At 39.9% G+C, this 21893-nt stretch overlaps 1 protein-coding gene across 8 annotated transcripts in view; it reads right to left on the bottom strand.

The window, feature by feature from the left end:
• CBLB (Cbl proto-oncogene B) overlaps window positions 1–21893 on the bottom strand; it is a 192184-nt gene that overhangs the window by 60346 nt on the left and 109945 nt on the right. For all 8 annotated transcript variants that reach the window (XM_037907760.2, XM_037907747.2, XM_043538543.1 and 5 more), the window contains 3 exons: window positions 20458–20545; window positions 16211–16342; window positions 11291–11494 (listed from right to left, as the gene is read on the bottom strand). In XM_037907760.2, coding sequence (XP_037763688.2) covers window positions 11291–11494; window positions 16211–16342; window positions 20458–20545 — 424 coding nt within the window. The remainder of the gene's footprint in view (window positions 1–11290; window positions 11495–16210; window positions 16343–20457; window positions 20546–21893) is intronic.

The following is a 21893-nucleotide window of genomic DNA, read 5'->3' as shown; positions in this document are numbered from 1 at the left end:
CGAGGCATACCCAGTGCCAGGGAAAAACGTTGGGAGGGAAGACCCCCTGCAAGGAAACCTATATGAAAAAACTACACTAACTATAACTACTATGCTAACTATGTACATGGGGATAGAGATACTGTGAAGCACGTGCTTGCCAAGGCAAGAGCGGTACAGAGTTCCGGCAAGCTGTCACAGGTGGTAAGAAGGAACTGAGTGGGGGTTGGGTTGGCAGGGCCCTATATTGGGCGCCATGAAGGTGTGACTCCAGTGGGCGCCCAGGCCGACCGTATGGATGCTGCTAAGGGAGAAGTCTTCTGGCTGTCTGCATGCAACGCATGCACACCTGATTGGAATGGACTTGAACGTACACTCGAAGAACTGACCATTTATTCCTAGCTTTTGTTTCCTATCTTTTAATCCGTTACTGATCCATGAGAGGACCTTCCCTCTTATCCCATGACTGCTTAATTTGCTTAAGAGCCCTTGGCGTCAAGACCTGCCAAAGGCTTTCTGAAAGTCCAAGCACACTCTATTTACTGGATCACTCTTGCCCATATGCTTGCTGAAACCGTCAAAGAATTCTAATAGATTTGATTACTGTACTTGATTACTGTCCATACATACCTACATGGGGAACAAATATTTAATAATGGGCTCTTCAATCTAGCAGAGAAAGGTATAACATGGTCCAATGGCTGGAAGTTGAAGCTTGACAAATTTAAACTGGAAATAAAGTATAAATTTTTAACAATTAGGGTAATTAACCACTGGAACAATTTACAGGGGTCATGGCGGATTCTCCATCACTGGCAATTTTTAAATCAAGATGGGATGTTCTTCCTAAAATATGTGCTCTAGGAATTATTTGGGGAAGTTCTATGGCCTGTGGTAAACAGGAGGTCAGACTAGATGATCACAATGGTCCATTCTGGTCTTGGAATTTATGTATGTATGAAAATCTTCATACCATCATTAAGCCTCATAAAGGCTCTCATTAGTTTTTACTTAAATTTCCTGGTTGAAAACAGCAGAAAAATTATTTAGCCTATCTGAAACTGTCATTGCTTACAGCCTTACTATTACCACTACATACACGAGACTCCAGACTAAAGTGAGCTGGTGTTGGCCAGAAGTTGGATGATGACCTACAAGGAAAATCCAGGTGCTGCAAAAATACTGCTTCTCTTCCCTCCAAGGCAGCACTAAATCAACATTACTACATGGTGCTAAGAAAAGGGAGACTGGAATGTTGGATAAGTCTTAAAGTTGAGGTCCTGACTATTTACAGTAAAACATCCCAGGGTACTTTAGCCAGGACAGGCTGTGACGCTGAGTGTTCTCACAAAATTCTAATTTCTGTAATTACATTAACGGTGTTCTCTGGCTATATAGGTGCTTGATGTTAAACTTTACGACATTCCGCCACAGAGATGGCTGCACTGCATTTGCATGTGAAGTAATTATAGCTGTACACAGATATCCATGCATCTTAAATGAAAGCTGACTGGTATGCAGACCAAGGCTTCTTGGTCATAGCATGAGTACACATATGAAGCTAGTAGCTGAGCTCTTTCAAAATGCTTTCTTAAGAGTAGATACAAGGCAATGGGTTTTTGTGTACGTCTCTCACTGGAGATTTCTGTGGTGTATGTTACTCAGTGAAAGGAACAGAAGGAGTAATCAGGTTAGTCTAGGACAGGGGTAGGCAACCCATGGCATGCGTGCCAAAGGCGGCACGGCACGCAAGCTGATTTTCAATGGCACTCACACTGCCCGGGTCCTGGCCACCAGTTTGGAGGGGCTCTGCATTTCAATTTAATTTTAAAATGAAGCTTCTTAAACATTTTAAAAACGTTATTTACTTTACATACAGTAGTAATTTAGTTATATATTAAAGACTTATAGAAAGAGACCTTCTAAAAACGTTAAAATGTATTACTGGCACGCAAAACCTTAAATTACAGTGAATAAATGAAGACTTGGCACACCACTTCTGGACAGGGGTTGGCAACCCCTGGTCTAGGAAACAGTAAAGTAACTACAAAAGTGAGTTTTCCTCCCTTGGTATTCACCCCTTCTTGTCAACTGTTGAGAATAGCCTACTTCCACCTTAACTGAACTGGCTCATTAGCATTGACACCCGCCCCCCCCCCCCCATCTTGGTAAGGCAACTCCCGTCTTTTCATGTGCAGTGTATTTATACCTGCCTACTCTAGTTTCCACTCCATGCATCTGATGAAGTGGGTTCTAGCCCATGAAAGCTTATGCCTAAATAAATTTGTTAGTCTCTAAGGTGCCACAAGGACTCCTCGTTGTTTTTGCTGATACAGACTAACACAGCTACTCTCTGAAACCAGTAAAGTAACAAGTGATTAATAGACAAACAAGCACAGATAAATCTGGCAATGACAAACTACAGAAATCTTTACCCCTCAGAGGGCCTGCTGCAGTATAGACCTGTGCAATAAATATTCTATTAAGGAAAAGAGCACAGACTTCTTTATAACAATATGAGCTTCATCAATAAGGCAGAAATGCTGCAAAAGGAAAGCAGTTAGGACTTAATTTGCAAGAGTACTGCAGAATGGTCTTTCAGGCTTGCAGTGAATCAAAACTGTGCTTCTCAGTCAGATATGTTAACTAGCAGCAAAATGTGATGTCTATTCTCTTAGTGGATCCAGACCTAAGGAGAGAATAAGAATGCTACTATTACTGACTACTACAACTTCTGCAGGATCTCGTTCTGATCCAAGTGCTAAAGCAGGTGCTTTTGAATCCAAGAGTCTTCTTTACAAATCCTAGCATGGCACTTTTTTAAAGCCTGAAAACACGATTGATTCAGTACAATGGTGAGGATCACAATGTATTGCAAGGAGACAACAATATTTTAAGGATTGCATCAAGAAATGTCCAAGACGTTCTGAGCAGATCTGCACCAGCACTGGACTTTTTGGGATTCCTAAATGAGTAAGTTTCCTTGAATCTTCATTAACCTAACTGGAAACTTGGCTTATTTTAGAGCAGCTCATGTTGTTTTCATAAGGGTGATTATGCCCTAGTTGCATTAAATATCATCTGGAATTATTTCAAGGTTGTATGAGGACTTAAAACTACATAGAAACAAAGCAGCTAGGTACACATTTTTCTATGTAAATAGGGCTGCCTATTTGATCTTTCCCAGTCAGTCCAACAAAATGCATTATTTATAATGTCTTGGGTTTAGTATAAATTAAATTATTTCTAATCCAGAGTTTAAGGTCTCTTAACATTTAGCATTTCTGGTTAGAGATCACCTATATTTTGTAACTGAGCATTTCCCTCTTTCTGAATCTATAGCCATGTAGCCTCAGAATAGCACCACTAAAGTAGTTAACATCACTATTAATCTTAACTGGCTTGTGAACTTCAAAACCTACTTGTCACCATGCGAATCTAAACACTATTAAATAAGTAACAATAAAAATCAAACTATGCCCTCCCTTTTGAAGTAATTTAACTGTGAAAAGGACAGCTGGATCAGATTGTTCTATCTGGTCTAGGTCTCATGTGAGCAAAACAAAACCAGCACAAAATGAGATCCAGCTGTCTACTCCAGCCTGCCAGACCCATTTATTTATTTATTAAATAAAACCCTATAAAAGTTTTTAAAGTTGGGCAATTGATGTACAGGTTAGCCAGCCTGCAGTAAATGAAAAACAAGTGGCACAAACTTGCGTTTATGCTACATCAGAACGTGGAGAGGGTCTGCACATCTGAAATGCGCCTATTGAAATTTATTTTATTACCCCTTTCAAAGAGAGTATTTGAATCCTGTGCCCCTGGCTTTTTAGCTCAGAAGTCAGAATGGTCTGAGGGAGGGAAGGGGTAATTTAAAAAGTTAATTATCATTTAACTTTTATATAGCACTGTAAGTTTTGATGGGGCTTTAAAAATTAGGGAAAAAAGCAAAGTCCCCATCCGATGAAGTGAGCTGTAGCACACGAAAGCTTATGCTCTAATAAATTTGTTAGTCTCTAAGGTGCCACTAGTACTCCTTTTCTTTTTATCCTAAAGTATTTACAGTCCAACATCATGCACTTAAAGTTAAGCCTGTGTTGCAGGATCATGAGTAGAAACTTGGAAGTCAATGGAATTACTTACACACTTAAGTTAATACGTAAGGCCCAGATTTTTAAACGCATTTAGGCATTACTGTGCTCAGCGTCAGAATGCCCAGCTGACTTAGGAGCCCAAACCTCATTTTCAAAAGGTATTTAAGGACTTAGGAGTTTGAAGTCTATTGACAGTCCCTTTTGAAAATGAGATCTGGGCCTATGTGCCTAAAGGGTAGAAGGACTGAGGCCTAAATTAGACAAGATGGAGCAGAAGACAGAAAACAAATAAAGACAACCACCCAAAAAATAACAGGGGAAGGAGCGGAAGAAGGTTAATTACAAATATAAGTGGTGGGAGCCTTACAGGGGGATAAATTGAGCCTGTTAGTCAGAGTCCACTATAAGGGGCAGCACAATACCTACTGAAACTCCTCAGTTACTCTCAGACACTGTGAACGATGAAGTCAAAGATTTTCCAGTTCTTTGGTACAATCTTTGAATCAAAACTACAATGAAATAGGTGAGTCATCAAGAAGACACTGACCTGTGAGGAGGCAGGAAGTCAGCTAAGATAAATGTTTGAGTCCATTTTTTTCCCCCCAATTGTTTTCTCTTACACATTGTGTCAAAGCTGAAACTCTAGCATTATGGCAATAAAGCATTTCAGAACATAAATGTCACCGCAATTAAGATAAAATTAATAACGCACAAACAATAGGTTTGCCATCAGTTCAAGGGGAAGTAGAAGCCCTCCAAATTCTTGAGAGCCCAGATCTTTAGGTCATGCATGATTCATTAAACATACACTTACTCATCCTCTGTACAGAGCCTGCTCTCATGACAAATAGCAGCTTTCAGTCTTGCTGACTTCTCATAACTACTCTGAGGACAACAGCGTGAATCGAAGTCACTTTTTGGTGCATTGAGACAACTATCAAATTAATTCTAGAGAACTGCAGATATCCCCAGACAAAGTAACTTTTCACATGGTTTTGAAACAGGAAAATGTGCCCACCGTATATTAATTTATTTTGACCTACTAAAATCTGCATGGGGCTCCTATTCTCTTAGTGCTTTCCCTCTGTGGTTTACCATAACAGTAATGTTTTTATTCAGCTGATACAATTATCCTAGCATCAATAAATCTAAATGATTTGTTCCTATCCATAAACTTTATTTGGACTTTTTTCTGTTTCGTTTAATTTTTTTTTCCCAACCAGCCTGCAAATCAAGCCAGGTCTGGTGATGATAATATGGCAGATAACTCATTTTTATTTCATCCATTGTGACAATGGAGTACTAAAGATTATTCCCAACTTCAAATCATCTATTGGAGATTCAAGTATCTTCTTTACAGGGATTATTTATTCTAAATGTAAAAGGAGAAACAGCGTTTTATAAAAACAACAAGGAGTCCGCTGTTTTATGTCTACCCAGACGTGTATCATACACATTTATAAAGGTATATTCCCTGATATGCATCTAAAGAAGATACAGAAAAGAAAAAAAAAAAAGAAGTCGGACAAAGCTCAATTAGAACAAACAAAACACTGGTGAGAAAAGGAATGTCACAAGCAGTGACTGATTTAGTTGATCTGATTCCATGGAGACAGAGAGCTCCGTAGCCTAGAGTCACAATGGACACAGCATTATCTCCCATCAGCATTTCATAGTGATGTGATCTAATGATCTCAACACACTTTGGAAACATTAATGAATTAAAGCTTCCTGGTGAGACAGACAGACTAGGTGAACACGCAAATTTTATTGGATCTTTCAGCAGACTTTAGTACAACTGATGCTGACGATTCATTTGCAATACAGTAGATCCTCAATTTTACGAGCACCAATCTCACAAAAGACCAATTATATGAAGCATTTTTTCCTCCAAAGGAAAGAATAATAATTGCATGACAAAATTGATGTTGATAAACATCCCTTCACATTCCAGTGCCTTCAATGCAATTGGAAATTACCTTGCAATGGTTCGAAGAATATGAAGAAAGTGATGTAAAGCATCGTATGGCTTATGCACCGCACCTGCTGTAATTTTGAGATGTTCAATTTTATAAACCTTTTCAAATTATGAATTTCTCAATATCCAATTAGTTTGGAAAAATAGGAGCTCTCCTGTACCTAGCTAAGATGACTGGGATCCACAAAAAAGTGAACTGTTTATTCCACTCATTCCTTTAGAATGACCAAGAAGATTTGTGATAAGCAACTACTCTTCTTCCCCAAAGGATCTCTACTGAGGGGTTATTTTATCTTGCCACCTCCACCTGGTCGAAACATGTATATCAAAGCTGCTAGGTCATGGTGAGCAATTCTGCATGGCAGTATCATCAACATGCTGTTGACACGCAAGTCGGTGCTTCCTTACTCAACTATGATGCTGTGTTCTCTTTGCTTCCACCGTGCCCATCTGAGATAGGGCTTTGGAAGACAGACAGATGACTTACCTTCAATACAGATAAGATGGAGCTGACAATGGTGGGTAGGAAAATATATCTTGAGGGAATGACAAAGGCTATAATTACTACTGTCTCAGTTTAGAGGCCTTAGCAGATTCCCCCAAAACAGTTCCCAGTGTTTATCATCTCTGGCTGGCCAGAGACTGCAGACCTTGTCACAGCACACAGGCCTTTCTTACCTCTTGGCTGAACAACAGCAATGTGCTCTATTCAGAGTTCCCAAAGGAGACCACTCAGGAGCTTCAGTTAAATGATGAACATAGCCATCCATCCTTTCTCAGAGCAGGACGATATGAGCATATAGCATCTGTGATTCATGTTCTATGCCAGGGACGGCCAACCTGTGGCTCCGGAGTGCATGCGGCTCTTCAGAAGTTTATATGCGGCTCCTTGCACAGGTGGCGACTCTGGGGCTGGAGCTACAGGCGCCAACTTTCCACTGCTCAACCCCAGGCCCTGCCCCCATCCACCCCTTGCCCCAAGGCCACTGCCCCTACCCCTGAGCCTGCTGCATCCTTGCTCCTCCTCCCTCCATCCCAGAGCCTCCTGTACACTGCGAAACAGCTGATCACGGCAGGCAGGAGGCATGAGGAGGGAGGTGGAGGTGCTGATCGGCAGGCCTACCAGCGGGCAGGAGGTGCTGGGGGTGGGAGCTGCTGATGTATTACTGTGGCTCTTTGGCAACATACACAGGTAAATTCGGGCTCCTTCTCAGGCTCAGGTTGGCCACCCCTGTTCTATGCTATCTCCTAATATGCTTCCAAGTGCAATTCATGAGCTTCATCCTGACTGTGCTTAGCTCTAAGACTGGCTCTCCTTCTATACACCACCAGGACATTAGTGATCGAACAGAATATTCTTGCTGTTTATCCTCAGGGATGAATGCTGGGGCAGATGAGCCTTCCCAATGGAGTGGACATATCTCCGAAAGTTGCCTCCTCTGGTGTGCCCATCACAGCCCATATCTGGCCACTGCCAGGACATGATGCAAGATAGTTTAAAAATAAAATAACTGCAGCGTTCTCAGCTCGGTGAGCTTCACTGGCCAGTGTGTGATTTAGGATAGAGTCAATTTATTAGCTTTTCAGGGATGATGTGTTTGTGCTTTAATTTAACGGTGCACAAACAGGGAGCTACGGAGAGACAGCCCTTACAAATCCCCGTAATAAATGAGCATGTGTGAATGAAGTAGTAAGAGCTAGATTTATGCTGCTGCTTTTCATATTCAAAATAAGTACCCTAAACTTGCAGGATTCTGGATCAGCAATGTAGGTTTGTTTTAAAAAAAAAAATCATATATGCCGGGAGGCCAACCAACAAATTGAATTAAGACAATAGAAAAAACACAACAGTGTTAGTTAAAGAAAGCAAGTATCCCGATACAGCAATATTCTACAGCAGTAAGAAGAAAGTCTTTACTACCTTATGTGATCCACTGCAAAAAGCAAACAGATCATAGTGATTTTAAATTTCTAGGAGCAGACATAAGGAATGGGTGGTCACAGTTCAGCCACAGAGATGTGAACAACAGTAAAATCAGTTTCAGTGCCTATAAGTGGCTTTTCAATTTTCTGGAAATACACATGATCTGTTTACGGCGTTGCACTCTGTGATTTTATAAAAATATGCTAATGAGCGTGAATATAATGTAACTGGAATATGCTTCATTCAAGGGGTCTCTTGTAAGGCATCATTACAAAGCTTATAATCTACTGAGTGTGGTCATCCTATTTGTATAAATGTATCACTCTTATATCTGAAACTAGAAATATGAAATATAACTCTGAGGTCCTATTGTAGTTCTGCAAAGTGTGGGCCATTAATGGTAGTTTGGAATCTTAATGGCTCCCATTAACCAGGACAACTGACTGTAGAGGGCTCTGTTTTACTTGTAAGTCTTCCTGTATACCTGTGTGCTGGCAAGTGGGTAATGAAGTCTTACAGTGACATGTGATCATGTCACCTGAACTGGAATCCATCTTTAACCTGGTGCTTTTCCACTGAGGAGGGGTGGGAACCCAGAGGGACAAAGGATTCCCACCTTATGCAAAAGATATATAAGTGGGTGGAACAGAACAAATGGAGGGCCATCATGAGAAATCCCCTAGCTACCACCTGAGCTGGAACAAGGGCTGTACCAGGGGAAAGGATTGTGCCCAGACTAGGAAGGCGTCCAGTCTGTGAAAGAAATTTATTGAAATATCTGAGGGTGAGATTTTATCTACATTCAGTTTTATTACTGTACTAGGCTTAGACTTGCGTGTTTTATTTTATTTTGCTTGGTAATTCACTTTGCTCTGTCTGCTACTACTTGGAACCACTTAACTCCTACTTTCTGTATTTAATAAAATCACTTTTTACTTATTAATTAACGCAGAGTATGTATTAATACCTGGGGGTGCAAACAGCTGTACATCTCTCTATCAGTGTTATAGAGGGCGAACAATTTAGGAGTTTACCCTGTATAAGCTTTATACAGGGTAAAATGGATTTATTTGGGGTCTGGACCCCATTGGGAGTTGGGCATCTGAGTGTTAAAGACATGGACATTTCTTAAGTTGCTTTCAGTTAAGTCGGCAGCTTTGGGGCACGTGGTTCAGACCCTGGATCTGTGTTGGAGCAGACGGGCATGCCTGGCTCAACAAGACAGGCTGCTGAAGTCCCAGGCTGGCAGGGAAAGCAGGGGCAGAAGCAGTCTTGGCACATCATGTGGCAGTCCCAAGAGGGTTTCTGTGATCCAACCCGCCACACTGTTCTGAGAATATGGAATATGGGAAGGCACATGCATGGATTGGCTGGAAGAACTAATGAATGAGTTTACCATCTCATCTCCACTGCACAAGCAACTCAAGTGACATTGTGCAATAGAGCCATGAGGGACAGAGCCATCATGTAGCCTCAAACACATTAAAAAGCACTTACTGAAACCAAAAAAGAATGCAAAAAGAATAAAACCTATGAAATGCCACAGGGAAAAGTGTTTCTTCTAACAGGCTCGGAAGAAATGTTGAATATGAAGTGATTTGAAGAGAGAGACAAACTTTTGAAAGAGCAATACCAAAAGGCTCTGTATAAATCCTGAAGCTGTCCCCCCACAATCTCACAGGACCCTGGGACCCCCTCTCTCTTGCTCCAGAACTGTGTGGGTAACGCTCCAGACTGTTTCTGTAGCAGCTGTACTGATTTAGTTTGGGACTACTGCATAAAAGCGGTTGGACCATGTCTTGTCTCTGGCTCTGCAACCCAGGAAGACGGAGCAAGTGCTAAAACCTTGGGGAAAAGGGTATTTACACCCCTTAACTGGCACTGAACCCAAGCAGAGGCCTCATTTGCAAGAATACCTTCCAGATCAGGAGGGAACACTGGTCTGAAATTCATCCAACGCACTTTACAATTCTGCATTTGCCACTTGAAAGTTCAGGGGCAAACAAGAATGGAAAAGGCTGGAGTCACTTTGGAAAGACAATGTTTCCAGCCTTTAGAACTTTAAAATGATTAGCATCTGCCCTTTGCTGAATGTAAAGTAAGATTCACGGGCAGCGGGGAGGATGAATTTGAAAGCTTTTAAAATAGTTTTAAAGCAACAGAGTGAAATGCTGAACACGGACTTTTCAAATTAACTAATCTAGTTTATGCTTGCTCTTCACTGTACTATATACTACTGTAGGGTACTTAATGGTTTGTGATTGTTTTTTAATTAATTTATCTCTGATAAAAGTTTATTGTATTATACCTGGTCATAAAAGTAACATTATGAAAGCCGATCAACTTAAGGCTAAAAGTTCTTTAGTACCACATATAGAGGTTAGGGTATGGTTGGCAATAAAAAAGGCAGAGAGGTGGATGGTGAATAGGTTCCTAACATCAGGCAGTTTTTCAACATAGAGAGATGATGTTTCTGACACAAGAGGTCTGGAAGAGTATCAGAAATGGCAGATAAAACCCAAAACATACTGTACGTAAATGAGGACATTGATTGACGTACATTCTGGGATAAAAGAATGGAGTGCTCTTTAATAGAAGCAAACACAATGATTGGGAAATGATAAATTAAGATGTTATAGGTTGAAGAACTAATTCCAAAATGAATATTTGAGCTAGTATGTGGCCTTTGTACAAGGCTTTGTACGAAAAGCACATTGTAAAAAAAAAAAAAAAAAAAAAAAAAAAGACAGTGATGCAAAAAAGATAGCATTCCATTCCATGACAGTATCTGACCTGGACCACAGTATAGTAATGAAATCTGAATACTACCAATTTAAAGTAAATTTGCATAAATGTGTAAATAAAAAAGCAATAAGGTTCACAATATCCAGCCAACTATACCAAAAATGAGTACAGAGGATTCCAACCAAGTTCAACGATTAAGGGGGAGAAGAGCCAAAGACAAATCTGCTACAAATAATTTCTAAGTTGATTTTTTCTTAAAAAGCCTAATACCAAAACAGGGCCAGATTCTTAACTGGTATAAACTGATGTAGCTCCACTTTACTCAAATGAGTTAACCCAATTTACAAAAAAAGAGAAGACAACCCATTTTCCCCATTCAACAAACAAGAATATTCTACTCGTTTTGATTCATTTTTATGGCTACAGTTTTTATGAAATGCATAGTGCTTCACCATCCTGAGATCTATTCAGTAAACTACAAGAACTTTTAATGTGCAGTTACACTACTTACTTACTACAGATTACAAACGTATTTGATTCCACATGATGCACTTGTTAAACACTTACCTTTCGTACTGAAGCCAACCGATTCATCATTAAAGATTCTTCTCTGTCATCATCATCGTCCAAGTCTAGCATGGGCATACTAAAACTATCTATAATACTGCAGCACCTGGAGTTTTCATCCCTCGGATCAAAAGGGTCTACAATTATTGGTTCAGTTCCTTTGATTTCACATCGGCAGAAAGGACAGCCCTGACCATCGGATTCCTGCACAAAAGCAAAAGTATTCTTTTAGATAGAGGGTAATATTCTTGTTTATGCTAAGGTCCCTTTACTGGATTCTGGCAACGTGTAAAGAGGTCTTGGTGCAAATCAGAAACAGGTCCACCGATATTTTACTGGACAAAGTAATTCATTCCACTAGTGGCCTGAATTTTATTTTTATATATTTATAAATATAATATATATTTATATAAACCTATATATTATATATATTAACATGGTCATTATTGCAAATTAGTTTTTTTTTAAAGTTGACTTTTAAATAAAATAATCAAAACATAATTCTTTAAAATGTTAGCTTAAAACCACCCAAATGCCAAATATAACACTTTGCCTTTTAGGCTTACATTTCAATGCTCATTCACAGACATCAGAAAATCCAAAACCATAGTTCTCGGGGATGTTTGAATGCATTGTTAACAAACACATGAACAGAAGCATTTGTTAGCTCTACAAGAAATTAGGTCAAGAGCTTTTCATACACATGATTTGTGTGTGCAGTCATCAAAATCTTTGATAAAACATCTCTAAGAAATGCCAAGGTAGTATGCCAAGTGACTTTCAAAAAGCCAAATTCGGTTCGCCTAGTAATCCCACAGACTTCGTTGGTGAGTAAAGCAAGCAAGATTTGGCCCTTTAACTATATTTTAAGCTCTAGTGGACAAGATCACGTCTTACAGAGAAGCAGTAAAAGTAACTACAAAAAAAATTGCTTTTGACTGGCATGATGCATATGTGACCACTACTGTGTTGTATTGATTTAGATCTGCATCTGAACTGTAGAAGTCAAAACTAATTTGATTTAAATTCAGAAATTATGTCAAGGTTTCAGAGCTTCCTATCTATAATTTTGACACCTTTTATTTGTAATGTTAGATACAGCGTTGGCGAAAGAGCGATAAGGGCATCAGTATTAACTCACAGTTTACAAAAAATTACCCTGAAATTTCAAGCAAGCTCAATTCAATTCTTAAGGATGAAAGAACAGACCTTATTTTATCTGGCAATACTTTACTGTAGCCTATAGTCTGTCATCATTAGTACCCTGACAAATGCTTTACAGTGTATCAGTGTACCACCCCTTAAGGCAAGAAAACTAGAGTGGCTGCATCATGTCTGCAGTAACTTTTTCCCCCCAAGCGCTTCCATTTACAAGCTTCGTCCTGAATTTCACTTCTGTATCTGAAGATCCAATCCATTAATTACTAACTATGGGGATTAGGCATGTTACTCACCGACTTAACAGAGTTATGTAAAGCAAGCCTGTATATTTATCCTTTAATGCTAGATAAATAAATAAAATAAAATAAAGACTTTCATCCTTGGCCTATTTTTTGAGATAGTATCCCACACATTTCTTGATTTACTGGGCTGACATCAGTACTAGGGCCCAAAACCCTAACAAATTGCTTAAACCAGGGGTCTCAACAGGGGCCTAAACCAGGGAACGGGGAACTGCAGCCAATGGGAGCTTCGGGGGAGGTACCTGGAAGAGCAGCCAGGGCAACACACAGACCCCTGCGCCCCCTCCCCCAGGTCCCGGCTGCTTCCCGGAGCGGCACGGGGGCAGGGAGGGAGCCTGCCCTGACCCTGGTGTGCACCGGGCCGGAGCCACTCTAGGTAAATGCTGGGGGAGCGGGGGTGCCGCAGGGAGCTGGCGGGCTGCAGAAAATAATCCTGCAGGCCACATGTGGCCCGAGTGTTTGAGACCCCTGGTTTAAACCCAACTTCATTTCAGGGGAATTTCTTTTGTGGTTGGATCTATCACGTATTTCTTTTACTTTTCTAGGCAATTAACATGTTGCAGAGCAGACCCCCCAAAAAGTTTAATTACTACTCTGTTTTCTTTGCTACCTACCAATGTCAGTAGTTTGCACAATGGACTGTAGACACACTATGTGCCTCACCTAGTCAGGGGATGCTTCCGGTCAAACTAGTTTATCTTTGCCAAGCTAACTACAGTACAAAGTGTCAACATTTTTCATGTACAAAACTGCCCATGACTGTTGTGATGCTGAATATGAGCAAAGATTTATGAAAACTTTTAATATTAATATACTGTACAAAGTAATACACGTTCATAGCATTTACAAATTCAGCGTACAAACCCCTATTCAGGAAGGTATTTAAACACCTACTTTTACGCACAGGGAGTTCTCCTATTGAAATCAATGGCCCTAGTCATGTGCTTGAAGTTCAGGGTGTCCTTACATATCTTCCTGAACAGGGTCCCTAGAGACCCTAAAATTGAACATATTTCTGACTGCAATCAATCAGTTATACCAGAAAATTTTTTACACAAATGGTAATACCAGGAGACACAAGTATGGTGTACCTCAGTAATAATCAGCTAAGGAAACTGCCTTGAAATATGTAGCCTTTCACCTTCAGAACATTGGTTTCAATCGAATCCAATTTGTGTTGAATGTAAATTGTCATCTAAGTACCATTGGGCTGCCTTTGTGAAATAAGTTGAACTAATTACTTTTATAGCACTTGTGGCCATATCACAAAAGAAACCATCACAATTGTCATCACTGTTGAAAGTCTAAGAAGAGACACCATGAACTGTACGGACGTACAGTGGTTACCATTATAAAGTCAACAGAAATATCTTCCTAGGGCTATTTTCCCTTGCACAGTTATATCATAGAAGTAGCCCTACAGAACAGGGTTAGTGCATGCTAAAATGGCAGCGCTAGGAGGCTTCTATTTATGCTGCTTGTACTGTACTTGGCTTGTCAGAGAATTCCATTTTCCATGACTGCCTGTCTGCCCTCAACTTTTCCAAAATATTAACTCATGTCTAGTAACACAAAAATAAAATTACCATCAGCTGAGCTCTGCATGCTAAAACAGTAAATGAAAACAAGAAGTGATATCTACAGGCATACACACGTCAAAATATACCTACCCATGCATATACATGTAGATAGCTATGTTATTGCAAAAACTGAATATGCAGCTCCCATAATCTGCATAAGTTTAGACATGATGCAGAATAATGCAATTTTGTATACATATACACTCCTAACAGAACAGATTGTTACAGTTCAGAAAAAATAGTTTTCTGGGGGGAAAGAATTGTTAATCACGCTCTTACTGTCTGTGTAATGTAAAAGTAATAAGCTAAATTAAAGATTCCTAAATAAAAGACTGTTGCAAACTGACTTCCACTGTATCATATTTAGCATTCTATGAAGATTTGAAGTTGCTTATTCAATTTATTAAACAACACAGATGTTTCACTGAGAGGCAAAAAAGTATTGGAAATCTCTCCTGAGGCATGTCTAATGAGCCATTATGACAGCAATTAAACAATAACCCACTGGCAGCCTGTAACAACTGACATTGCTACAGTATGTTTCTTCATCTTCTCATTAATTATACAGGAGTTAAATCTGCAATGAAGTTTGATTAAATTGAAAATGTAATTGCTAATGGAAGACAAACCCAGCGCTCATTTTTTCATTAAGAGTTGGCTTGCTAATGATTACACTTTAGATGGGAATCTGAAAAAGATTTCTGATCAGATTTTGAGCCAGAAGGAGCTCCACTGAAGTTAGTGGAGGTATGCTGGCATAAAACCAATGAAAATGAGACAAGAATCAGGGCCTCTATTTCTATTCTTCTTATTCATTATTTGTATTACAGCTGCACCCCGAGACTGGCATCTTATTGTGGTATACCATGTACAAACACATTAAGTGACAGCAAAACAGAGGCAGAGGAAAGGTGAGGCAACTTGCCCAAAGTAGTAATACTGAAAAGATTCATTTTCAAAAGAACCATCAGGAGAAATCCTAAAGCTCCGATCTGTAATGAGGAATAACCTCTCTGCATTTTTAAGGGGTTTGCAAACTGCTCTCTCTGCAATTTTTTAAATCATCCTGTTTGTTAAATATGCTGAACTAAAGGTACCTATGCTCTTTTTCCACAGAACTGATATAGCGTGGGCAGGAGCTGGACACACTTCCCCAAATTGTGCCACCACAAGCTCTTTCCAGCACATTCACTTCTGTAAGTGAGAGGATAATTTCACAGATGGCCAACAACTGTAATAAAAAACTGTGGAGGTGGGTTTTTGTGATGCTGGCACTATCCACTTGGAAGTGGACCGAGATCATGAACTCATTTTTCACAGGCCAATCACTATCAGAAGGTAAATATGTTACTACCATCATGAGTGCAATCTGAACCAGTGACCTAGTGGTTAAAAACACTCAAACACATTTTGTCCCCTCGTTCAAGTGAGCTGGTCACTAGGGAACACTATAAAGACCTCATGCATCACAAAACCCTGTATAGTCAATCATACAACTCCCAGCTGCTGCCTGCCCTCACCTTTCCCTCAGCTCACTTCATAAAGCAACCCACGTGGTTGAGTGGGCAACCAGGGTCCCAGCATTCATCTCCTCACTAGGCCCTGATCTGGCAAAAGGTTTCCAATAGCAGCAATCAGCAAATGCAGCCACCAGGCCACTCAGCTCAGATGCTAAGGATTCCTGTATTAGCTTTCCCAGGTGCAAGAATTAAGCCCATAAATGTTACTGAGTTTACCATTTTAAAAGCGTATCGCTGGTTGTGACCTTACTAAATGCTAGAGAAGGATGAGGTGAACGGTCAAGACATACTGAAAACAGCAAGAGGAATAATAAAGCAATCTATCCTTACTATCTGCTGGTTGAATTATGACTGTACCTGCCATGCTGTAAGACAAGAAGTGCACATGAGATGTCCACAAGGCTCAATCTTCACATCTTTATCATTCTCTGCACAGATTTTACACAGCTGGAAAGTGGAACCCATTTCACAGTACAATTCGTATTGTTCCTGGAACAAGAGAAAGTCAAGGTCAGTATCACTAGTATGATCAGTAAACAGTGAAATATGCTTAAATTCTACTTATGGCAAGCACATTATACTGGACTTCCCACCTGGCTTACCTTTCTTAGCAGTACACAGCACTACTGTAACATCTATCTGACAGCAAAATGGAGGTTTCACACAATCCTATTTTTTTTGCTTCTTAAAAAATACATTCAATAGATCTGTTCTTCTAATGGCATTTCTATAAACATTATCAGTAAAACTTGTGTTTCTAAACTATCTCACTATTATAAATATATACAAATTATAAAAAAAGAAACATTTATTAACTCCATCATCAACTTTTAGAACAAGTTACTTTGGAAAATTTAACGGGGTGGGGGGGGAGAAAATCTAATAAGTATCATTAATAAAATCAGAAACATGAAAAACCACTGGATTGCACAGCTCTGTTCCTGGCTCTCAGATATTACATGTGTGAGTAGCTTTGAGGTTGCTTTAACTCCATCAATCCACAGCTTGGAGTTTGGGAAACTGTGACCTGGCTTCTCCCTGTAATCAGTTATTACAGGAGGCTGTGCCTTTCTCAATGGTCATTTCAATGCCAAGGAAAGAATACTGCCTTCCTTGTCTGTAATTTAGAAGAGGAAAATGAACAAGGGTCTGGAAGTCACAGGGGAGAGGATGAACAGGAGGTAAATTATGAGTGTCAGTAACAGTGATTTTTATATATTTTATTTTTAGTGTGAATCTAATGCTGGTGCAAACTCCTAGACTGACAGCTGCAAGAAGTCAATTCCTTTATTTATCCAGAGAACAGATACAGTATGGTCAATGAAACATGAGCTTCCTCAATCTGCCCTCACGTGCCTCAACACATATACAGAGACCACCCTTGAGCATAACAAGAAAAGCTCATTCTTCACATCTCATTCAGTCCTTAGCCTCCCCATAGGAGTGCCAACATGGGTGCCATTTGGTTGTTGGTGGTTATGGTGATGTGCTCACCATCTATTTGGGAATGGTGACTGAACTTCAGTTCTTGTATGCTACTGAACAATAACTGATGGCACAGACTCGCTGAATGGCATTTACCTCATTCCCTCCCACCTGTCTATTTCAATTGGAAGCTCTTGGGGGGAAGGGTCTCTTTCTAGCACTGTGTATTTGTTCAGTAATCATCATAATGGGGCCCTGATCCCAGTAGAGGCCACTACGAGCTATTGTAATACAAATAACTCACTTACCATGAAGCCATAAACTTATTTGGATAACGAGCATGCCAATTTTATGGCTGTGTGTGTGTCTGGAAGTATTATGTATGCTCGCTGTGCTGTTGGGGCAGGCAGCCAACTGTAACAAACTGTAAACTGATGACTTGGGCAAGTGTGTGTAGTTCTGGGAGATTTTTGCTGATTTGTGCAGGTGGCGAATGAAAGGTGTGTGCTGAGGTGAGGGGCTACATGTATTTGGTGTTAGTGTGTGTGTGTGTGTGTGTGGTTGTGTTCATTTGTGTCTGGGGAAGGTTGTGCTTGGGGATTTTATGTTGATTTGTCGTGGTAGCAAATGAGGGGTGTGTGCTGCAGTGAGGGAGTGTGTGTGTTTGGGGTCACTGTGTGTGTTAGTTCAGGTGATTTGTATCTTCAGATTGTGCTGGGAGAGTGTTGATTGCCCTGGGAGGTTTCTGTTTAGTTGTGCAGGTGGCGAATGAGAGGTGTGTGCTGCGGTAAGGGGCTATTGTGGGTCCTGGTTGTGTTGATTTGTGCAGGTGGCAAATAAAGGGGTACGCTGCAGTGGGGGGCTACTGTGTGGGGGTTATTGTGCTGGTTTGTGTCTGGGGGTTGTGCTGGGGAATTTTGTGTTGATTTGTGCAGATGGGGAACGTGGGTGTGCACTGTGGTTAGGGGCTACGTTTTATATATATATGGAGGTATGTTGTGTGGTTCTGTGGGTGGTTTTGGAGAACTATGGCAGTTGGGCCAAGTAATCCATCATTTGTGCAGTCTCGCTCATACAACCAATGCAACTGTTGCGTGTAAATTAGCTGTAAAGTGAGCATGGTGATTGGTTGAATTACCTCCGATATCACATTGGTCTAGGACTCTTGGCATGGCATAGATACATGCCTTACTGCAGCTGTTCACAACCCGGGTGTAATACTTAAGGTCAAAGTGACTGTGAAATTAAAAACTGTATGATAACAGACCACAAAGCCCACTGATGATTAAACCTGGTGATATGCTGAACAAAACACTCTCAGCCATGCTGGTAGCAGTTTCCATCGCTTCACACTGACTCAACGGACATTCTATCTTCAGAGTGATAAAACAGACAAGATAAGACAACCCTGAAATCTTTATATATAATAGATGAAAAACAGATGTAGCAAAAGCTTCCAGAACTGAGAAAGGGTTTGAAGGTTGGCAGGCACATTATTTACACTGTGATACAGTTTTTAATACTGAGAAAAGGAGGTACACAAGTGTAGGAGAAATGGAATAAATTAAAGACCCAAGTCAGATGTCAATAGCAGATGGAATAATGTAGTGAGAAAAAGTAAAGAGCATGCCCCAGACTCTCAGCTGCAGCCAGTATACACCAAGCACAGTTGTGGTGCTTCCCCACAGATGAGCCATGAGCAGCAACTTGGTCCTGGAGCCAGTTCTAAATCACCTGTGTCATAGTTTCTAGGAACCCCAGTGTTGCTCTCAACTATACCAGTTAGGTATGCTTGAAGGGATCCCATTAGCAGCAGCAGCATTCCAGCCACATCCCCAGTACAGTACTGGAGAAGGTGAGGGAGAGGGTTCTAGAATAGAGCCAGCTATGCTGGATTTATGCCACCTCGGGATTCCCTCATACCGGGGAATCAGCAGCAGTCAGTTAAACCAGCTTTCCAGCTGCCAGAGCCGAGCAATGAGCTAGAATAAGAGGTAAGGATTTGTCCTTTCAACTTCACTGACCTTTGGAGAAGGGAGGAACTATGCAGAAGAGCAGTAGGGGGTTCTTAAACAATCAAAAAGGGCAAGAATTTTGGGCCAGATGGCCTTTTCCCACACAAAAACATCTACATAGCCCTAGGCTTTATTCTTTCAACATTAGCATAAACAGGAGAAGAAGAGTGTCAGCCTTCTGGAAGTTTCCACACGTTCCTCAAACAATCATTTTAGATAGTCTCCTACTCAGGGATAGACATTTTAATAATGAGTTCCCACTAATCCAGTGTGTTGCAAACAACATTTTTCTTCCTGTAAATTCTGTAAACGTGGTATGCAAACAGCATTTAGAACTGCCAAAGACCTAATAGGTCATCTGAGCCTTCCTCTGCAGCCAACACAAGAATATTTCATCAAACATTGTATAAAGTTGTGTCTGGTCAATATAAAAGCTTTCCAGCACTTCCACAACTTCCCCGGAGACTATCCCAAAGTTTATAGAAGTTGCTGTCAAGAAGATTCTCCTAATAACTAGCCTATAATCTTCCTTTCCTTCTAATTGTGTACCATGGTACAAAGGGGTACCATTCCCTTTCCTCTAGTTTCAAATATCTGCAGACTGGTGTCATGCCAATGCCTATCCAAACTATACATATATTTAGGTATTAAGTTTCCCAAATATGCCATTCCCTCCAGCCTTTTAATAATGTGTTCCTTTCCCCTGAATTCCCTCCAGTTTGTATAGCACACATAGGGGAAATAAGACACACACTAGGAAATGGTAACCTTCTGATAATACCCCATGTATTTTCTTTCTGCAAGCTCTATACAGTTGGATATTCAGACTTCAAAGCAACTTCCAAGCCTTACTTTATTTCCCTGTCCCCACATCACTATTACAAAATATTAAACTTCTTAACCCTTCAGCACACAAAGAAAATGTTAGCAGCTGTGAAAATATTTCCCCCTCCCAAAACATGGTTAAAATCAAAACTTAAAAGAGAGACATCTGCATTACCATCATCTTTAGATTTTAAGACTTGCCATCCAGTTCCTTCTCAAACCCCTTTTTTGTCAATCACAATCTCAATAATTTTTCTCTAATATTTTAATAAAAAACCGTATCACTGCTGGATAGGGCAGCAAGCAAATAAGGAACAGAATTTGTAACATGCAACATACCTGTGTAACTTTTATGTGATCATGTGGAGTAGGTTCATTTAATCCTGTCAGATCAGGATTATAACTTCGTCCATCTGGGTATAGATAGCTGAATTACACAAATTATTATTAAGATTTATATTCCCACAACTTTCATTGTTAAAGTAAATTATGAAATTATGGTTAGCCAATAAGGGAAACATCAGATATTAATTAAAATGTATCTTATTTCTCCTGAGCCATATTTCCCAATTTCTTTTAACAACTGGCAATTGGTTAAACAGAACTTAATTATACTAAAATTATCCTTGGCACTATCTGAGGTTATCTTGCAACAGAATATGCTTAGTTGGGCCCGCATACCCACACAGAGTCGCAGTGATCTCAAAACCATCTGCATGGTTCTAGCTGCTCAGTGTGACGCATGTAGCTGAGAATTCAGCGCAATGGAACACAAATGACAGCAAGGGAAGAAAATTGTATCTATGTTTATATTTAAGTAAATAATGAAAATAAACTATATTTAGAATCCATGGGCTTAAAACGAGAATATCTAGGGATATTAAAATAGTAGGGTAAGGAAGAAAACTATTTTGATGTTAGTTAAGGTTCAGTTGAGTTTTATACCGAAAGCAGGGATTCAATCTCATTGAAAGTTACATTTTATAGGGACACGAGTTATTTAAAAAAAAACACCCACACACCCCTTTAAAAATCAGTTTAATCTCATCTGGGACCATATATTAAAATGGATAAATCATAATGATATGGTTATTGTATGGTGCCACTAAAGGGCAGAGTTAAGGTTGCCTGGGTTTCTCGACTAGGTATTTCCATACCTTAACATGTCTGGGTTTAAAAACTTCGATTTGGGATAATTACAACATTCCTGTAATGCACTCACCCTAAATTACTGATATGTACTCTCAACCTTAACTCTATTTTTCTGTCGTTCTTGTCTAGGAATGTTATAGGAGCAACAATAAAACATCTTCTGTTTTACAAGACAGGAATCCTGATACTTTGTTCAGATAAAACCACTTAGCATTCAAAATTTTAAATGATACTTTTAGGAATAGAATTAATTGGGTGAAGTAGAGCAGCAATCTCTGATTTACTTTTAAAAGTAATCCCAAAGTGTAAAAACACAAACATATACTGACCCTCTCCTCCCCCCCCCCCCCCAAGAGTGATACAGATGCCTATTTGTGGCACTCGCCACAAAGAACCAATGTACTCTTAGAAAAGTTACAATTTTGCACAGAACTTTTAAATTCTTGAGACCTTCATAAAAAGATCAAAGTTCTCAGGGAAAATCCCAGAAAACCTGAAGTTTGGTGCGCACATGCACGTGCGTACACACACACACACACACAAATAAAATATTAAAAACCTGGAACATTTTTGGCCTATAAAGCATAGGCAAAGCTATCAAATATATTTAATATCCATTTTCC

Source organism: Chelonia mydas, chromosome 1 (assembly GCF_015237465.2).
Source record: "Chelonia mydas isolate rCheMyd1 chromosome 1, rCheMyd1.pri.v2, whole genome shotgun sequence".
Lineage (NCBI taxonomy): Eukaryota > Metazoa > Chordata > Testudines > Cheloniidae > Chelonia > Chelonia mydas.
The sequence above is the reverse complement of the archived record's forward strand: the minus strand, read 5'-3'. Positions and strand labels throughout refer to the sequence as shown.